The sequence below is a fragment of the Neoarius graeffei genome, chromosome 14 (assembly GCF_027579695.1).
Source record: "Neoarius graeffei isolate fNeoGra1 chromosome 14, fNeoGra1.pri, whole genome shotgun sequence".
Lineage (NCBI taxonomy): Eukaryota > Metazoa > Chordata > Actinopteri > Siluriformes > Ariidae > Neoarius > Neoarius graeffei.
In genome coordinates this window covers 71,846,197-71,871,501 of record NC_083582.1, presented here as the reverse complement: position 1 = coordinate 71,871,501, position 25,305 = coordinate 71,846,197, and the positions used below count along the sequence as shown (strand labels likewise).

At 42.2% G+C, this 25,305-nt stretch overlaps 1 protein-coding gene across 1 annotated transcript in view; it reads right to left on the bottom strand.

The window, feature by feature from the left end:
* Nucleotides 1-6,027: 6,027 nt before the first annotated feature.
* Nucleotides 6,028-25,305, bottom strand: part of LOC132898584 (rho GTPase-activating protein SYDE1) — a 75,688-nt gene continuing 56,410 nt past the window's right edge. The window contains 5 exon segments of the mRNA XM_060940298.1: nucleotides 6,028-9,906; nucleotides 18,737-19,022; nucleotides 19,117-19,283; nucleotides 19,368-19,494; nucleotides 23,998-24,227. Of these exon segments, the coding sequence (XP_060796281.1) occupies nucleotides 9,470-9,906; nucleotides 18,737-19,022; nucleotides 19,117-19,283; nucleotides 19,368-19,494; nucleotides 23,998-24,227 (1,247 nt within the window). The 3' untranslated portion in view covers nucleotides 6,028-9,469.

Sequence of the window (25,305 nt, the reverse complement as noted above, 5' to 3'; positions counted from 1 at the left end):
AGGCCACTCAGACAATCACAAACCCACTGACATGTTCCTGGAAGCGTCAAATCATGAAATATAATTCCCAGTGATGATCGAGAGAGGGGGGGAAAAAAACAAAGCACTGCAAAGAAAGTCAAATAAACAGTCACAAAGTATTTTAAGTAGGATTTACCGAACAAAAATACACAGCTCCAAATGTTGAATACAATACTGGTTTAATCTTTATGACTTGAGAAACTTTCCGAGGAATTATAATACTGTGCTTTTATGTGTATTTGGTTAACACTGAAGGGTACTTAAAGGTACCAATTACATTTTTTAAAAACAATAGTACACATAGGCATAGTACACAGAAGAAATAAGTGCTTGATGTAAATGTGCAATACAAAATAATACTGTATAGAACAGAGTCAAACAGAATAAAAATGATTACATCATTTTTGCACAATGAGCAAACTTTGCTCGGTCATGGCCTTTGAATTCCATTAGTCCTTTTTTTCCATCTTCTTTTCTTTTATTAACTAAAATCACAGTCGGATAAACATATGTACCGTGCTCAAATGTTCAAGAAACAGTGCTACACCAGCAACGGCAACACCGTGTACTGCACTCGACCAAGTAAGCAGCAACATCATATGACCATATACGCAATACAGAAGTGCAAAAGAACCATCAAACGTGTCTTTGGTCTGGAAGTTTTTAGAAATTGGTGTGTGTGTCTTTCTACATGTGTGTGTGTGTGTGTCCTGATCCACATTGTGCTTGTTTTTGAGGCGAAATGATCCTGCAAATGTGGCGAATCCTTCATTTGCGGAAATGCTACCAAGCTCAAAGTGAACTGTGCAAATTAAGTCATTAATCCTTCTCAATGAAAGCAAAATGCACTTTTCCTCTAATACTCAATAATACTGGAATCCAGTCACCTGACTGGTTGCTCAAAGGTTAGGGGGCATCACCAGGGACCGAAAGAGTCCAAATCCTCGGACTTTGTGCTGGCTCATAGACTAAATACGAGTTAAGGAGAAGATTGTGTTTTCATTAAGGCATCACTGAGGGCTATCTGGCACAGAAAACACATCAACATGACAGTAAAATTCAATCTTTCTGAACTCGGGAAGAGAACGGGTAAAGAATCACGTGCATTAAAACGGGACCGGTAATGGAATGTCCCAGTGGAAAACTTTGCACAATGTTTGTCCAAGTGCCGCTGGCAGGTCACATACATACTAGATGGGACGATTTCTTTCAAGGGGAAAAGAAGACATGCATAAATAAGCACTGCACAGGCTTTCCTGCTGCTTTCCATCAACTCAATAGGCATGTACTGAAAATCCAGATTTATCCCGAACAATTTGTCGACAAGTCAGTAATGAAGTGTAAATTCTGACTATAATTAGATAAGAGGAGATCGTTTAGAATTGTTACGACTGAAATATAACCTACTGGAACCTAGTATCGTTTATTTGCAGAGATGAGCATTATGCCTAAAATAAGTCACGCAAATCATTTTTCCTCTTTAGGAGGCAGCTGCACAGACAGATTTTTCCTGTCAATTCCCACCCACTAGCGAACCCTCCCCTCTCGTACAACAGCTACCAAATGGGGAGGGTGAAGGCTAACATGGACTTCTTCCGAGACGTGAAGCTGGCCAACTGCATCTTTTCAAACTGCTGCTCATGCTGTTCTACAGGAGGCTTTGCACAGTCACATGACCCTCATAGCAACGGTATCTACACCGCCATGACAGGAGGCAACTCGTTGTGCTTCATTCAGACGAATCAACTGTTATTGATCTGTATGGGAAGGTTTTGCTGCATTTTTGGATGTGCAAATCGTTCTGAAGAAACAAAGACCTCAGATTTTTTAATTTACCAAGAGTAATTCATCATCAGGAGGAAAACAAGATCAACTGTGAGCTACTGCTCACTTACGTATCCCCCCCCCGCTCTCGCTTATATCAGAATGCAAGCAATCGAAGGAATAGGACGCTTATTACGAATGTTGACTTCAACAAATATGTCTGTGAAGATTCTCAGTCATCCAGGTCATGGTAAACTGTGGGTGGTAAAAGAGAGCAACTGGACTTGCTTGAAGATTCTTGAAGACGTTTCACCTCTCATCCGAAAGGCTTCTTCAGTTCTGTCTGACTGGTAGGGAGCATCAGGTATTTATCCTCTCATGGATGAAAAGCTCATCTAAGGTGTCATTGAGTCATCCTGTTGGTGTGGGTCAACTGATGGCTGGATGTGAACGGCCTCGAGAGTCGTTAGGATGATCAATGGATTGCCCGTTAGGGTGATCAATGGAATGCTGATTCTCTCTGTCCTCCTGTGAGTCACTCAGGCTACATCCACACGACAACGGCAACGAGATGTTATGTAAAAATATATCGTGTCCAAATGGGCAACAATCAGTAAAATATCAGGTCCATATGGCAACGCAACGCTTGCTGAAAACGATGCAATACACATGCCACACCTCTAGGGGCACTGTAAGACGGTCCCTTCGGAGACACCAGAACAACAGAAGTAGTAACGACGCATGCGCATAAACTATTATGCGCGAGACTTCATATTAGCCACAAAGTCAGGAAAATCTGTTTGTAAAATTACATTATAATGACCAAATACAATGAAAAGTATTTTTCCAGTCTCACCTGTGAAAGGTAATCCCATGTGATCTCGTTTGGACAGAAAACCTGTTGGTACAGTTAAACGCAGCTAATCTTTATTCTCCGCTTTGACCTATCCAAAATGGCAGCGAGGATGACGTATGATTCTAGGCGGAAGGCGGCGTCTTCAATGGTCTGGAATAAATTGAATTATACACGTTGATGGATTAATTTGTTGTTTCTCACCTGTGAAAGGTAATCCCATATGATCTCATTTGGACGGTAAACCTGTTGGTACAGTTAAACGCAGCTAATCTTTATTCTCCGCTTTGACCTCTCCAATATGGCGGCGAGGATGACGTATGATTCTACGCGGAAGGCGGCGTCTTTAATGGTCCGGAATAAATTGGATTAATTTGCTCCTCTACGCCCTTTTTGAGGAATGTATTGTTGGACTTAAATCAACATCTGAAGAGGTGAGATCGCTCCTTTTTTCCCCTATTTTTGCTGGCGGGATTGCACCATTACACAATAAATATTCACAGTGAAAATATTTTGTAAGCGCGTTTCATGAACCAAGTTATAGGATTTGTTGACAACTCACATCGCAATGAGAAGATCATTGGCACTACTGGTGTTAAGAATCAGACCATTTCATAAATGAATATTTTGCTGTAGAGCTGCAGTGTTTGTACAATTGCATGTTTTTGCTTCACTATTACTGTCACTATTCTGCTTCTTGCATTACTACTGTGAACTAACACCGAACATAATAATTATAATAATAATAATAATAATAATAATATCCAAGCTCGTGTTTCACTCTCACTAGTGCTCTGTAAGGCTTTTTCCTGGTGATATTTGTTACACTTCTACCTGGCGTGAAGCACTCACAGTCATGTGGTTGTGACGTCATCGTAAACAAATCCGTTCTACTCATCCAGACGACTTCACAACGGCAACGTTGCCAGATCTTTCCACTCTGGAACCCGTTCTCAAAAAGATTGCGTTTTGGGCACCCAAAACACCGGTGCCGTGTGGACGCCAGGCCTAAACGATAAGCAATTGTATCGGAGTCACCTGAATCCGTTGCCGTGTGGACAGGGCCTCAGTGCGTTTACATGCACATCCAAATCGAGCTACTGTCGGTAATCGAGCTAAGGGTCCCAGCAGGGGTGCCAGAGAAATCCAATCCTACATGCACACAAGGAAATCGAGCTATTGTGTGAGGTACATTTTGCATCCGAGCCACAGGTGGCGCTACATGCCCCATCGTGTTGGTACACTTCCGGTTGTCGTCATGAAGAAGAGGAGTGATTTCCACTTTACATTCACACCACATGTCATTACCACCTGTTGGCTACAAACTGTCCTGCGCAGACCACTGTTTTGTAAGACAACTTATTTTGCACAATTGTATATTTTTCTAAAATCCATTTTTTGCTTACAATTTAACTTATGTCTTAATAAACACACAAAAAGTTCAATTGTTTTTGTTTTTTGTCTCCTTGTTCCTCCTGACCTCTTCTGCTGCTCGCTACTACTACTGTTGTCATGCCGACCGAGGCTGTTGTGTTTCCTGCTTGTGGTCTCGTCACTTCTGGAAGGGAAGTACTGTAAGTAGCTCGACTACGTAGCTCGATAGGGTTACATGCACTAAGTAGCTCGGCTACAATCGCATAATCTAGGTCGCGTAGCTCGATTACGAGAAATCCAGCTCGTTTCAATTTCAGCCGAGCTAAGGTGTTTCCATGGCATTTAGAACTTCGATTTCAGTCGAGCTACGGCAGAAATTCGATTTTCTCTATGTGCATGTAAACGCACTGACTGAAAACAGCTGGGTTTTGGTGTGCATTCAGTTGTCTGGGAAGTGTGCCAAGGACTGCATTGTAGGTGGCTGATAAATGATGTCTTGGACCCCCACCTCTGTTCAGTGATGGCCGTTCTAGGTTGACAAAAATGGCTTCTTTAACTCCTCGCTCATACCAACGATCCTCTCTGGCTAAAATGCGTACGTTGCAGTCCTGAAATGAGTGTCCTTTGTTGTTAAGATGAAGGTAGACAGCCGAGTCCTGGCCTGAGGAACTGGCTCTCCTGTGTTGAGCCATGCGCCTGTGGAGCGGTTGTTTTGTTTCTCCAATATATGAGTCCGTGCATTCCTCACTGCACTGAATGGCATACACTACGTTGTCCTGTTTGTGTCTGGCTATTCTGTACTTCAACAAATAATGAACCCTGAAACAAGTAAGTAAAGAGCCGTGTCTCTCCCCAGGGATTTCAAATAGCATGCTGCTAAACGGTCATTTTGAAATAGCATTTTGCTTCTTGAAATAGCATCAAAATCCACCCTGTATGTTTCGTAAATACATTCAGTCAGTAAACAGGAAGTCGATGTACGACAGACCTTAAAATGGTATGCACGGTATAGAACCCCAAGCTGAGGCTCGCTACCAAATATCAAGTAATTGTGATTTGAAGTTGCTGAGAAAAGTGTTAAGAAATATTTGTAAATCTACGCTACATGTTTAGTAAATACATTTAGTTGGTAAACAGGAAGTTCATGTGCGACAGATCTGAAAATGGTATACACGGTATAGAACCCCAAGCTGAAGTTTGGTACCAAGTGGCTATGAGTTGTATGGCTTGTAGTTGCTGAGAAAAAGGGTGTTTCAGACAGACGGACAGAGGTAAACTAGTATAAAAAACTACAGAGATATCTAAACATGGGGCAGCACGGTGGTGTAGTGGTTAGCGCTGTCGCCTCACAGCAAGAAGGTCCTGGGTTCAAGCCCCGGGGCCGGCGAGGGCCTTTCTGTGCGGAGTTTGCATGTTCTCCCCGTGTCCGCGTGGGTTTCCTCCGGGTGCTCCGGTTTCCCCCACAGTCCAAAGACATGCAGGTTAGGTTAACTGGTGACTCTAAATTGAGCGTAGGTGTGAATGTGAGTGTGAATGGTTGTCTGTGTCTATGTGTCAGCCCTGTGATGACCTGGCGACTTGTCCAGGGTGTACCCCGCCTTTCGCCCGTAGTCAGCTGGGATAGGCTCCAGCTTGCCTGCGACCCTGTAGAAGGATAAAGCGGCTAGAGATAATGAGATGAGATGAGATATCTAAACATAGAAGGGAAAAATGGGGGGGAGGAGGAGGAGAAACACATTCAGCAGGACTCGGTGTTGAACAGAGAAATCAAAAACCCTATGGTATGCTCACTTCATTTCCATGAAGGTAAGAATTCCAAAAAAAAAAATTCAGAACTTAATTCCATCTTAAAAAATGGATTTCAGTGAAGGTGAGGCTGTGCCGAGCCACTGTGCTGCTCATCTTCACTTCACTGTATAAGAATGAGCACCACGCTGCAGTTCTTTAATTATTATTTTTTAAAAATTCTTACCTTCATGGAAATTAAGTGAGCATACCATTGGGTTTTTGACCTCTCCGTTCAACACAGAGTCCCACTAAATGTTTTTTTCCCGTCTACGTTTAGAAACCTCTCTAGTTTTTTTCCCCCTGATGAATTACTTTGGGTAAATTAAAAAAAATCTGATGTCTGTGTTTCATTCAGAACGATCTGCACATCCAAAAATGATGCAAAACCTTCCCATACTGATCAATAACAACTAACTCATCTGAATGAAGCACTACAAGCTGCCTCCTGTCATGGTGGCATAGTTACCGTTGCTATAGGGGTCACATGACGGTGCAAAGCCTCTATGGGGCTGTGTCCATCACACTCCGAGGAAAGCGGTGACTATAGAAACAATGTATTTGAACAGGCGCAGTGACCTCAACTTATTGCAAACGACTGTCCAAGTGGTGCTGGTATACAAAAATAAGCACATCTTCTGACCAAACAATCAGATTTGTGAACTCAACCGTGCTGTGGTACAAGGCTGAGGAACACACTCGGAGGAAAACGCTGTCTGCCCTCTGACACATACAGATATAGAAAAAATTAAGAGATCATTTTTAATGGTGACCACCATGCTAAAACGACAGACTGAACATTCGTCTAACGTTTCGTATTTTGGTTTCATACCACAGCGCTTAGACGTTTATATTAACATGCTCATTTTCTGACTAGGTTTCTTGTTCACAGGATAAGATGCGTTTTCTGTCTCACTCCAAGATAGAAAGAGAAAGGGGCTGGTGAAGGAATGACCGTTTATAGCTGCTATAATGTAATTGATAACAGGAACTAACTTGACTCTTGGATGCTTCTCAAAACTAACTGTACCTATGCGTGGATATATTTACTGTATGTTCTTTAATAGCGACAAATTGTTAGTGTTGGCAATTTTTTCTAGTATAATAGAAAGAAAACACTTCAAACTGGAATGTGCCACTTGTTATTCCAGTGACACAACCTCCTGGTCCTGGGTATGACTTTAAACTGCAACCGGTGGTGAGTCTCAGGTCCGGGAGGACTTGAGTACTGGGGAAAGTGGAGTTTACACCTTAATCACCATTACTCCCAGGTCCGCTCTGACCCGGAGTGGTAGCACCTGCCTGGGTTCCAGCTATGGGTTAAATAGTACATCACCAATAAGGCACAGGCAGCAGGGCGCTTTTTGGTGCGATGTGGCAGATAAACCCAACAGGGTCAATGGCACACCACCATGTGGCATGTGGCATGTGGAAGTGGCATGTGGAAGAGCCACTCAAATGGCCAACGGATGGCATCACTCACTCGGCAAGTCAAGTGTCGGTGCGGGGCAAGTTCCATACCCGTCAGGTCTGTGGCACTTCTGTGCACCACTTGGCATCAGGTCTGGAGGTCCAGAGAGACAACACGATGGGGGCATGACATCGCTTGTCTCACCTTACCGTGCAAGGCACTTCGCTTTATGAGCTGGCACAATCTCATCAGTCTACTCAAGTTAACTCGTCAATTAAATGTTTTGCCTTTCATGACAATCCAGTAAAAGGAAAAAATGTGATCAAGCCTACAAATTTGACTAAAAGATCTTAACCTTAGTAATTAGCTTTCCAAACGGAAACCTGTCTAATCAGCTGCCTCCTAAAGGGAACAGTGGATGTGCAAACATCCACATAATCTTTGAGTATTAATAATGTTACGATGCTCTCATACTACCTGAAGGTAGTCATTTCCGAACGGAAGAATCACTGAATGTTTCCTGCTTAAACAGAGCTAGTAATTTGGACTGTGAGACAGGATTGTGCCTTCTAGCAAGCGCTGTGTTCGTGACATGCCATAACTTCACTTCAAACCGCTCGGAAACTCCCCAGGAAACGTACGTATAATAAATGGTGGAGAGAGGGGGAAAAAAAAGTGTACTAACTGCAGTCAATAATGCAGTGTGAGTGAATCCTGACCTTATATGTAGAAATGATGGTGTTGTTTTAAGCAGCTGGGGTGCATCACTATGATTTTGAGGATTATTGCGATGACAATGACATCAGACCAGAAGTTATCAGAGGAATCCCGACGACAAGGAGTTGATACTCGGTTCTTTTTAGATGAACTTTAGATGTTGTATTGTGTTGGGAATGAAACCTAAACTTTGTGCTTCTGAGACTCTGCAGGATTTGACTTGCCCCCCAACCCAACCCCACACACACCTACCTCTGTCTGGGTACTCTATTAAATATAACTTCACACTTTACTAAAGCAGAAGAACCTGCTTGTCGTCAACGTTCATCATTAAACCGCCCACGTGAACGCCTGTACGTTCTACGGTGCACTTTTCCAGCAACAGGTCTTTAATTATGTACTTGCTCCAATCAGCCAAGACATGAAAATGTGTCTGAAGCTTGCTTTCTTTTCTCTTCTGGAACAGGAAACTTACAGCCTCCAGTTTAGCACTGTGCAGACTGCATGCCTAATTATTACACATACAGGACACTTTTTTTGACGGAATAAAAATGTGTTCTATTCCCTTCTGCCGGCTTTCATTCATTTTTGGTTTGATAGCATGCAATATTGTTAGCATATTGCTTATCCTACGTACTGTATATTACGTCACTCTACCCAATGGAGAATGAGGGTTGAATATGGTTTACGATATTGCATGGTTGTCAAGACATGACGTCACACAACAGAGACGTAAAACTTCCGCACTAGCGAGGGAGCGACTGGGACAATTTATAAACAAAATGGCCACCAGGTTTGGTTTGTTAAATACGGAAGATTCTGAGAGAATTTTGAAAGAGAAAAGACGTGTTGAACGCCCGAAAGGAATGTATAATAATAATAATAATAATAATAATACTGGCTGGCTTTTTTTCTGGTATATCAGATATATTCCATTCAGCTACTCATCTTCAACTCGTTCAATATCATGCTAGCTGAATGGAATATATCTGACATACCACCAAAAAAAAAAAGGAAGCCAATATTATTTCAAATGTTTGCCTTGATAATATTCAAATTTCATAAAATGTTCAAAAAAAACAACAAAAATGCAGCTTATCATCCAAGTCATCCAAAAGTAGCATTAAGTCTTCCATTTTTTTTGGTAGGGTCTAATGGTTTTGTTGATACCAAATTATGTGCTGAAGAAGGATTTCAAGATGGCTGCTGCGACGACCGTTTTTAGCTCTGTGCTGTCTTTAAAAATTGACGAAAAGGACCTCAGTGTGCTGTAAAGTGTCAAAAAAAAAAAGCATACGTGTCTGAGATTATTGCAATGTGAGCTTTTTGATTTGGTTTGACGATTTGTCACAGCACTAAACTGAAGCCAATCGTTTTAAAAAATTTAAAAAATAAGCGCACTCCATGTTTCGAGGCACATCATGTCTTGGCTGATCAACACCGTCTGAGCTAACTGTTGCTTTCTATATGGCGCATATTTAACTCCATTTCCTGTTGAATGACTTCAATGCAGTGCAGACGCAGGGTTTAGATGGAGGCGGTGCTCAGAGGCAGATGTTGATCTGTTTGGCGAGTTCACGCTCCAGATCTGAAATTAGATTATCAAAGTCTTTCAGACTCAGTCTGCATGTAAACGGCGCGTCAAAGTCCAGCGCAAAATCGTCCGTGTACGCCCAGTCCTTCTTCTTCTCCTCTTCCTCGTCGCTCTCGCTGCCTGCCACCTCGTCGTAATCAGCATCGTCGTTGGTCAGGAAGTCCCGCCCACACACGCTCCAGTCGCCAGCATAGCGATTACAGGGTGGGCTTTCCAGACGGCCCCGCCCCCTGCGTGACACCACCGCTACGTCCTGTGGTAACGGCAGCTCCACGCGTAATGATGGGCGATGAGGATAACGCTGCAGGGAATTCTGGGAGGAAGGAGGAGGAGCCTCTTCATCCTCTGAACGGTAGGGTGTTTGATCCGTCCCTCTTCCTGTTGGAACTGTCGGAGAAATTTTTTGTTAAAGGAAGGAAGCATTTACAATCATTTTATTTTATTTTTTAAAAAAGAGATTATACGTTATTACATACACTACCGTTCAAAAGTTTGGGGTCACCCAGAAAATTTTGTGTTTTCCATGAAAAGTCACACTTTTATTTACCACCATAAGTTGTAAAATGAATCGAAAATATAGTCGAGACATTTTTCTGGCAATTTTGAGCATTTAATCGACCCCACAAATGTGATGCTCCAGAAACTCAGGCCAAGTTTACATTAGACCGTATCTGTCTCGTTTTCTTTGCGGATGCACTGTCCATTTACATTAAAACGCCTGGAAACGGGAATCCACCAGGGTCCACGTATTCAATCCAGATCGTGTCTGGTCCGGTGCTGTGTAAACATTGAGATACGTGGATACGCTGTGCTGAGCTCTAGCTGGCGTCGTCATTGGACAACGTCACTGTGACATCCACCTTTCTGATTCGCTGGCGTTGGTCATGTGACGCGACTGCTGAAAAACGGCGCGGACTTCCGCCTTGTATCACCTTTCATTAAAGAGTATAAAAGTATGAAAATACTGCAAATACTGATGCAAATACTGCCCATTGTGTAGTTATGATTGTCTTTAGGCTTGCCATCCTTCCACTTGCAAGTGGTAAGTGACGCGCATGCCCGACATGCACTGAGATCTCACACACAGCGGCTCAGTCCCGAATCACTGCTCGTGCACTTCACTCGCGCGCTCTGTGAGCTGCGCAGGGCCGGAGTGCGCACCCTCCAGAGGGCACTCGCTGTTCAGGGCGGAGTGATTTGGAGCGCAGGATGCCTACGGAGCCGAGCGTATCCGTGTATTGGCGTTGCTGTGTGCACGCGAATCGTGTATTGGCGTTGCTGTGTGCACGCTAATCGTTTTAAAAACGTTAATCTGATGATCCGCTGATACGGTCTAATGTAAACCCCACCTCAATCTGCTCAAAGGAAGGTCAGTTTTATAGCTTCTCTAAAGAGCTAAACTGTTTTCAGCTGTGCTAACATGATTGTACAAGGGTTTTCTAATCATCCATTAGCCTTCTGAGGCAATGAGCAAACACATTGTACCATTAGAACACTGGAGTGAGAGTTGCTGGAAATGGACCTCTATACACCTATGGAGATATTGCACCAAAAACCAGACATTTGCAGCTAGAATAGTCATTTAGCACATTAGCAATGTATAGAGTGGATTTCTGATTAGTTTAAAGTCATCTTCATTGAAAAGAACAGTGCTTTTCTTTCAAAAATAAGGACATTTCAAAGTGACCCCAAACTTTTGAACGGTAGTGTATATACACACATTATTTGGAGTATTGAATGCATCGGAGAGTAAAATTTATACACTGTTGAATTCCTGAAGCGGATTGGTTTGAAGGTTTTGATACATTTTCTGTCACAGCAGCTTGGACAGTGATGTTGGCTGTAATTTTATATCTGGGATTGATATTAATGCTCTCATTCTCAGATATTATTGATTCTATAGTAACCACTCATTCAAAGGGACCTGTCTCAAGGATGCTCCAGATAATCGAAAAGTAAAAAAAAAAAAAAGGGGGGCGCGAGGTTAAACGGCGTTTACTTTGAAGAATCTAAAATATTATTATTATTATTATTATTATTATTTTTAATAAACACTTTATGTCACATAGTTCCCTGTGTTTTCCATATGTTGTTTCAGAATTTTGGTGTTTTTAGTATTATTCTGCAAGGCAAGGCAAGTTTATTTATATAGCACATTTCATACACAGTGGCAGTTCAATGTGCTTTACAGAAGTAAAAGCAAAACAGTAAACAATATAAAATAAAATTACATAAAATAAATGGGGAAGAAAAATAAGAATTAAACAATAGTAGAAATAAAATAATAAAATGAAGTAAAAGTTCAGTAAAAAAAACAGCAGAATAAAATAGAATAAAAGTTAAGTAAAGTTTAAAACATGCAGAGACTGTAAAAGTTAAGTAAAGTTTAAAACATGTAAAGATGATGATATTTATCAGTTAGCAGAAAGCATCTGAAAACAGCTTGGTCTTTAGTCTAGATTTGAAGCTGCCAACAGCAGGAGCATTTTTAATGTCCTCTGGCAGTTGGTTCCATAGCTGTACTGCATAGTAGCTAAAAGCTGCTTCACCACACTTTGTTTTAACAACAGGTTTTAACAGTAAATTTTTCTGCTGCGATCTGGTAGATCTGATCGGGTTAGGCCGCTGCAACATATCAGAGAGGTAATTGGGCCCTGTACCATTTAGAGATTTGTACACCAGCAGCAATGCTTTAAAGTCAATTCTGTAGCTTACTGGAAGCCAGTGAAGGGACCTTAGAATTGGAGTAATGTGCCCTGTTCTTTTTGTTCGTGTGAGAACCCTAGCCGCTGCATTTTGAATCACCTGAAGTCGTTTGATGGTCTTTTTTGGGAGGCCTGTGAAAAGGTCATTGCAGTAATCAACCCTACTAGAGATGAAGGCATGTATAAGTTGCAGTGTAGAAGATGATCATACAAAAAAAACCAAAAACTATGAATGAACAGGGGTGTATAAACTTTTGACTGGTACAGAGTACATGCTGCAGGTTAAATCCAGTCTTAGGTTAAACCTGTATTCAACCAAGATCGAATTGGTGAACCACATTTTGCAGAGGTAAAATGTGTATTCAATCGAGGTTCAACTGTCTAAAGAGATTTTTTTGGGGGGGGATTAAAAAAATAAATGAATAAATAAAAAAAGAAAATGGAAATTTTCATCTTCTCTCACACTCTCTCTCTACCCACTAACCTCCCCTCTCTGGTCCTCATCACTTGGACTCCCTTCCCTTGATGTCGTACCTTCTCAACTACCTCTCTACAAACACTCAACAAATCACAATGAAATAAAGAATTTTTATTGTACTCACCAAGATTTGAACTCATACCCTCCAGATCTGTAACCCACAGTGTTTAGCACTACACTACGCAGGTTAACATTGTAAATTCTCCCATATTTCTTTGTATTATTACGAACATTTGGTCCCAGATTCGCCTCAGCCAATATCTTTAGAGGGTAACAGGCCCCACTCTACCGTGACTATTTTGCGGATGTGTTGCGCAAGCAAACCCTAACCTTAATCATAACCCTATCCTAACCCCTAAGCCTAACCTTCACCCGAACCCTAATCATAACCCAAAACCTAACGTAAACCCCTGACCCTAAACCAAACCTTAACAAAAAGCTAACTGTCTCAAAACATACAAAAATGATAAATTTAACCCAGATTGAATGCTGTCTACATACAGTCCCTTGCAAAAGTATTCCTCCCCCTTGGTGTTTGTCCTGTTTTGTCGCATTACAAGCTGGAATTAAAATGGATTTTTGGAAGGTTAGCACCATTTGCATGGATTAAAGTAAAAAAAAAAAAAAAAATCATCTGACTGAAAAAAAAAAGCTCCATGTCGTTGGCCCCTACCACGTCAGCGATGCGTCAAATTTTAAACGCCGTGTTGTCCATTATCCCCTCGGCCCCTACTTATAGTACATTGACGTAATTTTAACAATGACTAAAGCTAAGGCAAGACTTTATTGTCATTACTGGCTATAAATGATGAAACATCAAGTTTTCAGCGCAAAGTGCAAATTTATTTCAATAATACTTTAGTAATGCACAACAGTGGTTAAGAGAAAAGTGCAAGTGCAGTCGAACTTGAACCATGCTTTCAAAAGAGTGGAACAGAAAGAAAAATAGGAAAATCTGTTGAAATAAAGCCAGGAAACAAGAAAAGTCAAGTGAAAGTTCACTTTTTCTGCTTCTTCGCAGTGAAGCCAAAGGCATCTAGTTTGGCAACACCTGATGCCTGTTTTTGTTTCTTTTTCCTTGGCACAGCAGCAGGAGCTTGCCATTATCGCCCATTTCATTTCGCCAAGCCCATCTCCACTTATTCTTTACCATTTTGTCGATGTCTGACACATCTGTGCCTTCATTTAAAAGAAGCGTGTCCATGTTGGCAAAACCGAAAGTAATTTGACGCACTCTAGTGATGGAAATCGAAGGGCCTATGTCAGGTGGCCTTATACGCAGCACTCAAGTTGAGGGGGGATGTGGGGGGAGGCATCCCCCTTCTGAAATAAAAATCTCAAATCATCCCCCTTATAAAACGGCCATCCCCCCATCACATCCCTTGGGCCATTTTACCAATTAATGTGGAAATTAGCCTACTATTATTTTAACAAATATTACTACCATTTCAACATTAGAGGCTTTGCGCAGTGATAGCCTACATGTAGCCGGATAAAAAAGACGCATATTTATTTATTCGGTTGCACCTCTCATTCACACCTACAGTACCAGTCAAAAGTTTGGAAATGCCTCTAATTCAGTGGTTTTTCATTATTTTAAAATTTTCTGAATTGTAGATTAATACTAAAGTCATCGACATTATGAAGAAATATATATATGGAATTATTTGGTAAACAAAAAAAAAAAAAAAAAGTGTTAATCAAACCAGAATATGTTTTATATTTTAGATTCTTCAAACTAGGCACCTTCTGCTTCGATGACAGCTTTGCACATCTTGGCATTTCCTCAGTCAGCTTTACGAGGTAGTCACCTGGAATGGCCTTCAGTTTACAGCTGTGCCTTGTCAAGAGTTAATTTCTTGAATTTCTTGACCTCTTAATGTGTTTGAGACCATCAGTTGTGTTGTGAAGAGGTAGAGTTGGTATACAGTGAATGGCCCTATTTGAGTCCTGCTCTAATCCATATTATGCCAAGAACTACTCAACTAAGTAAAGAAAAACGACTGTCCATCATTACTTTAAGAAATGAAGGTCAGTCAGTCTGAAAAAGTTTGGGATGAGTTGAACCGCAGAGTGAAAGCAAAGCAGCCAACGAGTGCTCAGCACCTCTGGGAACTCCTTCAAGACTGTTGGAAAACCATTTCGAGTGATGACCTCATGAAGCTGATTGAGAGAATGTCAAGAGCGTGCAAAGCTGTAATCAAAGCAAAAGGTGCCTACTTTAAGAATCTAAAACATATTTTGGTTTGATTAACATTTTAAAGTTTACTAAATGATTCCTTCCTTTGACTGGTCCTGTATACGGAGGTTTCAGTCACTGAAAACAGCTACTTTCGCAAACTCGGGGTAGAGTGGAGATTTCTGAAAACTCCATCTTCAGACACGCGTGTAAATCGGGAAAACGAAGCGACAGTGGGCGAGAGGGCGCGCGTGAATATAATGAGTCATAGGCGTGAATCTTTCACCGAATGCCAACTGTCCCGGTTCTTCATGAAATCGCACGCGCACGCACAAATTCATTAGGTTAACTTTCAAATAACTGTTCTTGTGCACTTGCGACACCGGAGCCACTTTCCTGAATTTTGAGCTTCGGAGTATTGGCTTCCACTGTTTTCTGACCTTTTGTGCTGAGTGAATGAGACACTTCATTACACTCCACTGACTGACTTCCAATTCCGGACTTTTTTGAAAATGTAAAATATAGGCCTACGAGATGTTTTTTTGGGACTTAATTTGCGTTGGTCCTTCACTATTAATTTTTGAGACTGACGAGGCACTAAATACTGTGGAATTATTTTCTCCTTACTATGAAGCTTGGCATCTTAAACAAGTGTCGGGAAATCTTGCAGCCCGACTCTGCAGCCTCCAATATTTAAGCGAACTGCTGAAACCATAATGTTTAAAGATTAAATCGTAGGCTAATCAAACCAAAGAAAAACACAGCCTTTCCAGAACATTGTCTGCCGAAGCCTGTTTAACCTACAAAAGGCTTAATAACATAGATCTTGCTGCGGCTTCAACAGGGCTGTTTAGATTTTTTTACCTGATCACATTTCAATAGGCAAATATCATTATTATTATTATTATTACTACTACTACAATAGGCAAGTAGTTGCCTAGTAGTAGGACAGCCAGATTGTTTCATCAGTGGAGCCGCCATTAAAAGGAAACTGATGCGGAGCACCGCGGCTCGCCTCGGGGTGAATCGCGTCCCGAGGCGTGGGGCTGGCCTGCCCTGGCAGCGCTGGTTCGTTGGGGAGAGGGCAGAGGTCGCTGGCTGCCAAGTTTGGAGAGGCTGGGACCTCCCCTGGCCAAGTTACAAGCGTGCAAAGTCGGGCTGGAGCCGCCGATAGAAACGAAACTCAAGCCGAGCACCGCGGCTCGCTGCCTATGCCAAGCCTCCCCGGGACTAGACAGTAGCATAGGCTGTATTTATTTATTTAGGCCTATCTAGCGCAACAACTTATTCCTTTACATATACTCAAACATAGCACAAGAAAGGGTTCAACAACAGGCAATCACAGCAGCTTGGTGAAGTTCTAAATCACGTCGGTGTCAGACCTATGGGCCTACCCCCCCCCCCCCTTTTTTTTTCTTTGTCGGATCTGCATCAATCTCATTATTGACCTTTAGCGCTCCCAGTTGACGGAAATCCGTCGTAGCGACGGAAAACTTGAATCCATGCATTTGATTTACACAACAAGCCTACCACTTTAAAGGTGCAAATTGTTTTTTTTTTATTGGGACACAAACAATAATGAAAATGAAAAAACAGAAATCTGGAGTGTGCATAAGTATTCACCCCCTTTCGTATGAAACCCCTAAATAAGAGCTGGTCCAACCAATTCACTTCATAAGTCACATAATTAGTTGATTAAAGATCCACCTGTGTGCAATCAAAGTGTCACATGATCTGTCACATGATGTCTGTATAAAAGCACCCTGTTCTGGAAGGACCCTGACTCTGCAAGACTACTAAGCAAGCAACATGAGAACCAAGAAGCCTCCAAACAGGTCAGAGACAAAGTTGTGGAGAAGTATAGATCAGGGTTGGGTTATAAAAAATATCCCAAACTTTGAATATCCCACGGAGCACCATTAAATCCATTATAGCAAAATGGAAAGAGCATGGCACCACTACAAACCTGACAAGAGAAAGCCCTGCCCACCAAAACTCACAGACCGGGCAAGGAGGGCATTAATCAGAGATGCAACAAAGATACCAATGATAACATTGAAGGAGCTGCAAAGATCCACAGCGGAGATGGGAGTATCTGTCCATACGACCACTTTAAGCCGTACACTCCACAGAGCAGGGCTTTATGGAAGAGTGGCCAGAAAAAAAGCTATTACCTAAAGAAAAAAAATCACGTTTGGAGTTTGCCCAATAGCATGTTGCAGACTCCCCAAACACATGGAAGAAGATTCTCTGGTCAAAGGAGATTAAAATTGAATTTTTAAAAAAAATTTAATTAGCTTTGCCATAGCGAGATATATACAGACATTAGGGCTGGGAAACCACTACAGCTTGCACCAATTACAGTGGCCCCATTGTACTTAATCTGCATGTCTTTGGTCATCATGGGAAATACCATGTGCAGTGCAAACCCAACACCTTGAGAACACCATCCCTACAGTGAAGCATGGTGGTGGCATCATCATGCTGTGGGGATGTTTTTCATCTGCAGGGACAGGAAAGCTGGTCAGGACTGAAGGAAAGATGGATGGCACTAAATACAGGGCAATTCTGGAGGTTAACCTGTTTCAGTTGGCCAGAAGTTTGAGACTGGGACGAAGGTTCACAGTCCAGCAGGACAATGACCCTAAACATACTGCTAAAGCTACACTGGAGTGGTTTAAAGGGAAACATTTAAATGTCTTGGAATGGCCTAATCAAAGCCCAGACCTCAATCCAATTGAGAATCTGTGGCATAACTTGAAGATTGCTGTACACCAATGCAACTCATCTAACTTGAAGGAGTTGGAGCAGTTTTGCTTGAGGAATGGGCAACAATCGCAATGGCTAGATGTGCTAAGCTAATAGAGACATACCCCAAGAGACTTGCAGCTGTAATTGCAGCAAAAGGTGGCTCTACAAAGTATCGACTTTGGGGGTGAATACTTATGCACACTCCAGATTTCTTTTTTTTCATCTTAATTATTGTTTGCGTCACTATAAAACAATAATTTGCACCTTTAAAGTGGTCGGCATGTTGTATAAATCAAATGGTTCTAACCCTCCAAAAATCCATTTTAATTCCAGCTTGTAATGTGATGAAACAGGACAAACACCAAGGGGGAGGAATACTTTTGCAAGGTATTGTATTTAACCTGGGTAAAATGTGGTTCACCAATTCAGCCTCGGTTGAATACAGGTTTAACCTGAGAACGGATTTGACCTGCAACGTATACAGTATACTACAAATCACTGATACTCTATAATCACTTAAGGATTTAATTTGCACTTTAAAAATCTACCTCTTCCCTTTTTCATTACACATCTCGCATTCACTGTTTATGCACTACTGTCTGTCTATTGGCGTATTTTTTATTTTTTTTAATTTGTACAGCCTTTGTGTTGGTATAATTAAAAAAAAAAAAGGAATACAAACAAACAGACAGAGCTGTCAAGGATTTCTTGTTATGTCTGGTACAGATAAAAGTGTGTATAATCGCATTAACACGCACACATGCACGCAGCATGTTTTGTGCTTGATCTGCTGTACAAATCCTCCACAGCTGGACAGAGAAGCCCAAAGTCCAGCTGTGTGCACGAGGCATGTGGCAGGAATAAAAACAGCAGCCGTTATCACTGACAGGCGTGAAGTGTTTAAGCAACGCTTTACCAATTAACACTCATGTCGTTCAGAGGGTCTGAAAGCAGGCCAACAATATTAAAAAAATAATAATAATAACTAAATAAAAAAAGCAGGTGTGCGTGTGGATGTTATTTCACTGCAGGCTGATGGTCATTGTGCGATTTCGGAAGCTGCGATGAAAGACGTGAAGTGAAAGATGTGAAGCTCTCACTCACTCGGCCAGAGCTGCAGCAGATAGTGCAGAGCCTCGATGTGCCGCTTGAAGTCCACAGCGCTGGCCATCTCCATGCTCTGCTGTGTGAAGCTTCTTCCTGCCAGGCTGCTTCCGGGTCCTGCAGGGGCTGATGGGAAAATGGCAGGCCCCGCCCCTTTCCAGGAGTCCTGCGTTGGAGTGAGCAGAACAGGACCGAAACACACAGCAAGGTTCTGACATGTCATCAGATTACAGTCGCTGAAGGAGGCCACCAGACTCAGATGATCCAACAGGAGAGAGAGTGTGGCCTGGAGAGAGTGCACACACACACGATCAGGCATAAGAGAACAAACACTCACTCGCACACCGTGACAAACACAGACTGATTGACAGATACAGTACCCGCTCTGGTTCAGGTAAACACTGCAGCAGGGTGACGGTGTTGTGTGATCTGTGTGTGTCGTCATTCCTGCTCGCTGGTCTCACACACATGGCCTCCAGGACCACCTCGTACAGAGTCCGTGTGATGAGCGGTGATGGCAGCTCACGCAGATAATCCTTCAGAATACCTGCAGACATAGACTCTGACTCATCACGCTGAGGAACTCGAGCTGTGTGTGCTCGTGTGTGTGCGCGCGCGCGAGTGCGCTCACCTGTAATGACATTGATGTCAGGGTACAGCTCTTCATCAAGTGCGACAGCCGCACTGTCCTTCTCAAACGCATCACGTAGCTCCTTCTTAACAGCCGCAGAGCCACAGAGACGATACAGACCCACAACCTACACACACACACACACACACACACACACTCTCAAGCATCTTGTATGTAGTGGAAGTTCATTATGTCTAACTGTTTAAGTATTCTTAAGTTCGTTTCTTAGACAAGGATTTTAAGATCGTTACCTTGTTGACAGAATCTTCCGCCTTCCTCAGAACTGTCACCAGATGTCAGGTGGTGACGTGCCTTATCAGCTGATGTTACGTTACGGAGGCGTGAACGTCCCGCCCGATTTGACAGGTAGTTCACGCCTCCTGAAATCTAAAATCAGCCATTTCAGACTACTGCAAACGACAAAATCATATAATGAATTGGGAAGAGGCCAGTCATTCGCGCTGAAGAAAACAGATACCAGCGTTGGATTTTAGAGGCAGTGGAGATACGCAAACGGGCACAAAGGACGATGAACCGGGATGAGGGAGCGTACGCGCTGTCGCACACCTGGAGCGCCGTCCTGGGGGAGCGACCTGACAGAAGGAGGCGGGACGTTCACGCCTCCGTAACGTAACATCAGCTGATAAGGCACGTCACCACCTGACATCTGGTGACAGTTCTGAGGAAGGTGGAAGATTCACGCTGAAACTGTCAACAAGGTAACGATCTTAAAATCCTTGTCTAAGAAACGAACTTAAAAATTCTCAAGCATCTTGTAGCTGGACCTCCTTTAAGTGTAACATAAATTCCCCTTCAGTGCAGATTTATTATATACAATATAATAATAAATTATACAATATACACAACAATATTTTGTTTATTTATTACAGCTATTCAAGCCATAGAGTTTAGATTCAAGTTGATATTATTAAGTCTACTTGTTTTTGAGAGAGTTACCAAGTTATTGTTTGGATTAAACCCATTCAATTCAAAGTGCAGTCAATAGCTAGCTAATAACTAGATAAATATAAAATATTAAAGTGCATATCATGGGTAAATTCAGGAGCAAGATCAATGTAATTCTCCTATTTTATATTAAACTTTGGTCAAATATCTGTCACATTTTGCATTTTGTGCAATTTCTTTTTCCCTTGCGCAATACCAGAAAAATTCAGTTGAAATCAAGCCATTTGAGGCGAATTGGTCCGCCTCTGAAAAAACTTGGCATTTGGATTTCCTGGCAAACATTGATTTTCGTGACGTCGCGTGCGGGACGCCTCCCTCTGAATCCTACATCAGCACTGGTTTGTTTATGAGAAAACGACCTGGTGGTTTTCTGCAAATCTCTTCAACGTTATCGCGTAATTATTAAAATGGTTAACAGATGTATCGTCGGAGGGTGGAGCAACACCAATCTTGATGGGATTAGTACTCATCGTTTCCCAAAAGACCGGACAATGAGAGAGAAATGGGAGCGCTTGGTCTACACAGGCTGTGCACTGAAACCGTGCAAAGCTCTCGCAGCCTGCTGGCGCTTCCGCAGGTAACGTCACGAATCTGGCTCCAGACTCCCTTGGGATTTTTCCAGACGCGTTTTATTTTATTTTTTTCTGCTGTAGACAGATGGTCTTGTGCAAAATTACCCTTCTGGATGAGTGTGTAAAGGGACATACTTTCATATAAAAAAAAAATAAAATGAAATTGGTCCAGAATATGCACTTTAACGCTAGACTGCCTTTCAGATTTTTCAAGTGTAGGTCGTAAAAAGAATTTTCCCCGACACGCAATTATTTTTCTTTACTGGATCCGAAAGCTACTGAATTTGAAATCACAGGCTTCCAAAACTTTTATTAGTTTTTTTTTTAAAATAGAATAATTAATAAATTTAGATCCACATGGCCCTAAATTCTCCGCTATTTTTTCCTGCTTCACCATGACCCAATACAAGATACTACAAAATGCATGACGTGGTGGGCATTCCCTGTTCGCGCAAGACATTGTGGGATACAAATTTGAAACAGGAGAGAAAAATGGAGGATGTGAGTGTGTGAATGAAACATGAAAGACCGACTACAGTAACGGAAAGAAAGCGAGAAGAAAAGACGTTATATACGAAGGAAAGGAAACGCAGGACCAAACTAATAAATATCGGCGCTCAGCGAGCACCTCGGTGTGATCAGCTGTTCGTTTAGCGACAGAATGATGGAACTGTCAGTGCACGCTCAAAGGTAAACCTGCGCATGCGCACACACACGGACTTCCTCTGTCTGCTTGACTGCGTGAAGCGAGCGATTTCATGCACATTATTTGCTTTAATCCCCTCAAATTAAATAACTTCCCAGCCACAGAACAGAATGGCCTGATATTTTGTGAGATATTACAGAACTAAATTTCTCTGATTTTATGAAATCGAAAGGCCATCTAACTTTAATGTCGATAATAAATATAAAAACTAAACTATGGGTTGGGATTTTCACTGCTGCAACTACACTGCTGGGCCAAAAAAAGTCACCGTTTAGATTTAAATAAGCAAATACATAAGAGCCTTTGATTGGATAATTACTGCAGTGATTAATGTGTTTCAGCTGGCAACCATTCTTTTAACCCTAACTGATGCAGTGAGTAGCTTCTCTCTTTTTTTTTTAATAAAAACAACCATGTCAGATGATGTATTCCATGCTCACTGGCCTGCATCAAGCAAAGAAAACAACTAAGGAGTTGCTGAAATGACTGGAACTGGGTTAAGAACTGTCCAATGCATTATTAAACCCTGGAAGGATAGAGATGAACCATCAATTACATGGAAGAAACGTGGTCAGGGAAAAAAATGATAGAACTCACGGCTATGTTTAATAGTGAAAGGAAGATCATTTCCACTTTCACGATGCAATGAGAACTCAGAGGATCAGAACTAAACAGCTGCGTGTCCATAAGATTGGAACGATTGGACTCTGGAACAATGTCATGTGGTCCGATGAGGTGTGTCAGGGTAAGACGGGAAGCTCATGAAGGAGTGATGCACCCATCATGCATCGTGACAAGCCTCTGGAGGCAGTGTGATGATCTGGGGTTGCTTCAGTTACATCACATGACAGGCATTTAGCAGACGCTCTTATCCAGAGCGACGTACAAGCATGTGTGCGCACACACACAGAGCGCTGAGGGAGGAGCTGGGGGTTCGGTGCTTTGCTCAAGAGCACTTTAGCAATGAATTTTTCCTGCTGGTCCAGGGAATCGAACCAGTGACCCTTAGGGCCACAGGCTGCTTCTCAAACCTTTAGACCATGGCTGCCCCATGGCGACCTGAAATGTACTGAATGACCAGGTTATCACCACAATGGATTTTTTTTCCTCCCTGATGGCACAGGCATAAAATTAAAGGGGAACTGAAGGCATTTTTATTTTTATTATCAAAATTCTATTTCTCATTTTATTAAATATCGGAATGCATTTTTGATCACTATTTTATCACTGCTATAGCAAGTTATGAGTGTTTGAAATATGCTCTGTAATATATCAGTCCATATGTCAAAGCAATGGCCGTAAACAAGATTTGCTGAGACCTGTGCGAGACATCGTAGGACGGAAGTAAAACGTACAGCGGAAATCAAAGTGACCGACATCTGCCAATGTTGTCAAAAGACGCGCGCGCCCTCTTTCGAATGCTGACGTAATCAAGCCGGAAGTTTTCCCTGTGTCCGAAATCGCTCCCTACTCACTATATAGGGCACTATATAGTAGGGACGCCATTTTGTAGCGCTGTCCGAAACCTTAGTGAGGATTATGTGTGAAATGCGCCCAGTATAATATGTATTTATCACAAAAATACATGCATTTATTTATTATTTTGAAAACCCACCAGCCGCCTGACCCGGCACGTTTTAATTGTGCGACAGTAATGACGTAAATACCAGCGCGACGGACTTGTCCTTATCCTGTCGTCTTTCCATCTCTTCTCTACTCCACGTTGGTTCGAAGTCATATGGAATAATCAACATCACTGATGAAGCTGGCAAATCTTGAAATTAATCTAAATTGGAATGAGATGGCGATCTGGCCGCTGTGTAAACAGTTTTCAAAATGGCGGCGCTGACACTTCACGTTTGAAGTCTCGCACAAGTCTCGTGAAGATCGCGCGGATAAGCGACGCCTGCTGTGGACCAAACGAACTATATTAGGCATGGCTAAAAACCGAAAAGGCCGATAAGTGTCATGTAATATGCCAATACGAGTCACGATATAAGGTGAATAAAACCGAAAATGTAATTGAATAGCACGTTAATTAAGAAATAAAGCTAGTTTAAAAATGACTTCGGTTCTCCTTTAAGGCCCAGATTGTGAAACAGTGGTTCAGGAAGCGTTTTCACACATGAACTGGCCATCACAGAATTCCGACCTTGACCCCATTGAAAGTCTTTGGGATGCTGGAGCAGACTAACAGAGTGGTTCAGGTCTCCCAAGACAAGATCTCGGTGAAATTAAAAACAACTCTGGATGGAAATGAACGTGACTTTGCATAAGGTTGTCGAAACAAACAATGTCATAGCAAACGTGTGCCATAATCAAGGCTAAGGGCGGTCCGACGAAATAGTGTGTGTTCAAGTTTTTTTTTTCCCCCCCCAAATTTTACCTTGAGTCCCCGTTTTTCAATCTCAGCCACACATTTCTGTATGATGAGAGGCACTTTGGGAACGCAGGCCTCTTTCTCCACCAGGTGGCGCAGCTCTACGGCAAACACGGAGGGGGGAGGCAGCTCGCTGAGGCGGGGCGTCGGCGCCGCCCACTGCTCCAACAGGGTCAGCTTCACATACAGCAAACCCCTCGGCTCCAGCTTCACACACAGCTGCTGAGTCCGGGAGGCTGGAGGGAGGGAAAAGGGGTGAAGATAAACAACCAGAAGGGCAGAATGGGGCCAAAACCGAGGGAGCATAAACTCACGAAGACAGACACGAGATCCAGTAAAACATCCTCTCTCACTCTAAATCCGAGCTGAGCACTAGCACTTTCACGATTATGTGAAAAAATATATAAAAATAAATAAATAAATAAACAAAAATAATACACAAGTCCTGATTCCCCATTTGAAGCTCATGTTAATCATTTCTCAGATTTAAATTTGTGTGTAAAACAGTCAGGATGTTTGTTTAGTTGGTATAGACACCAAGCGAGATGACTAATGCCCGGCTAAAACCTTAAACACCACCAGCTCTGCCAAAACTCACACGCTTGTTGTTGAGGTAATGCTGACACTAAATACCATTCCTATACATCTGGTTCGAATTGCATGCGACGTAAATGGAGATTTAACATACTGCTGCATTTAGACGAAATATATCAACGGCTCATGTGGAACCTTGCGTTTACAGCTCGCTCTCTGTGTACAACTACAGCCATCTCGGGAGGGGGGACGACACCGAACCTTGCGGCAAAAGTATCAGGTCTTTAACAGCTCTATTCTTGGATCGGATTTTGTTTTAACAGCTCTCGGATTTTAATTAAACCTTGGCAGGGTCTTATTCAGGATTCGGGGTTATCATGCTCCCTTTATTTTACTCATCTGGTGCGTCGTCGGTTATCATGTTCCATCAGAAAATTCCACCTGGTAATCTGAAGTTCAAAGGAATGATATTTACAAGACACCAATTAACAGTTATTCCACTCAATCTCGTCGTACATGAGCTCAGCTCATGGACGACGAGATTGAGTGGAATAACTGTTTTATTCTATCCACACTCACTGGATTTTGAGAAGCATTTTTATTTTTACTTTTTGTTGCAAATTCGATAAATAAAACCTTTAGACAAAACGTCCGACAAAATCATTTCCGCTTATAGCGTAAACAAGCCGGCAAAATTATGGAATCAATTTTGTGCCAAAATGTTCATACAATACTTTTGAAATATCAAACAAAAATGACAAATCAAAATACAAAAAAAAG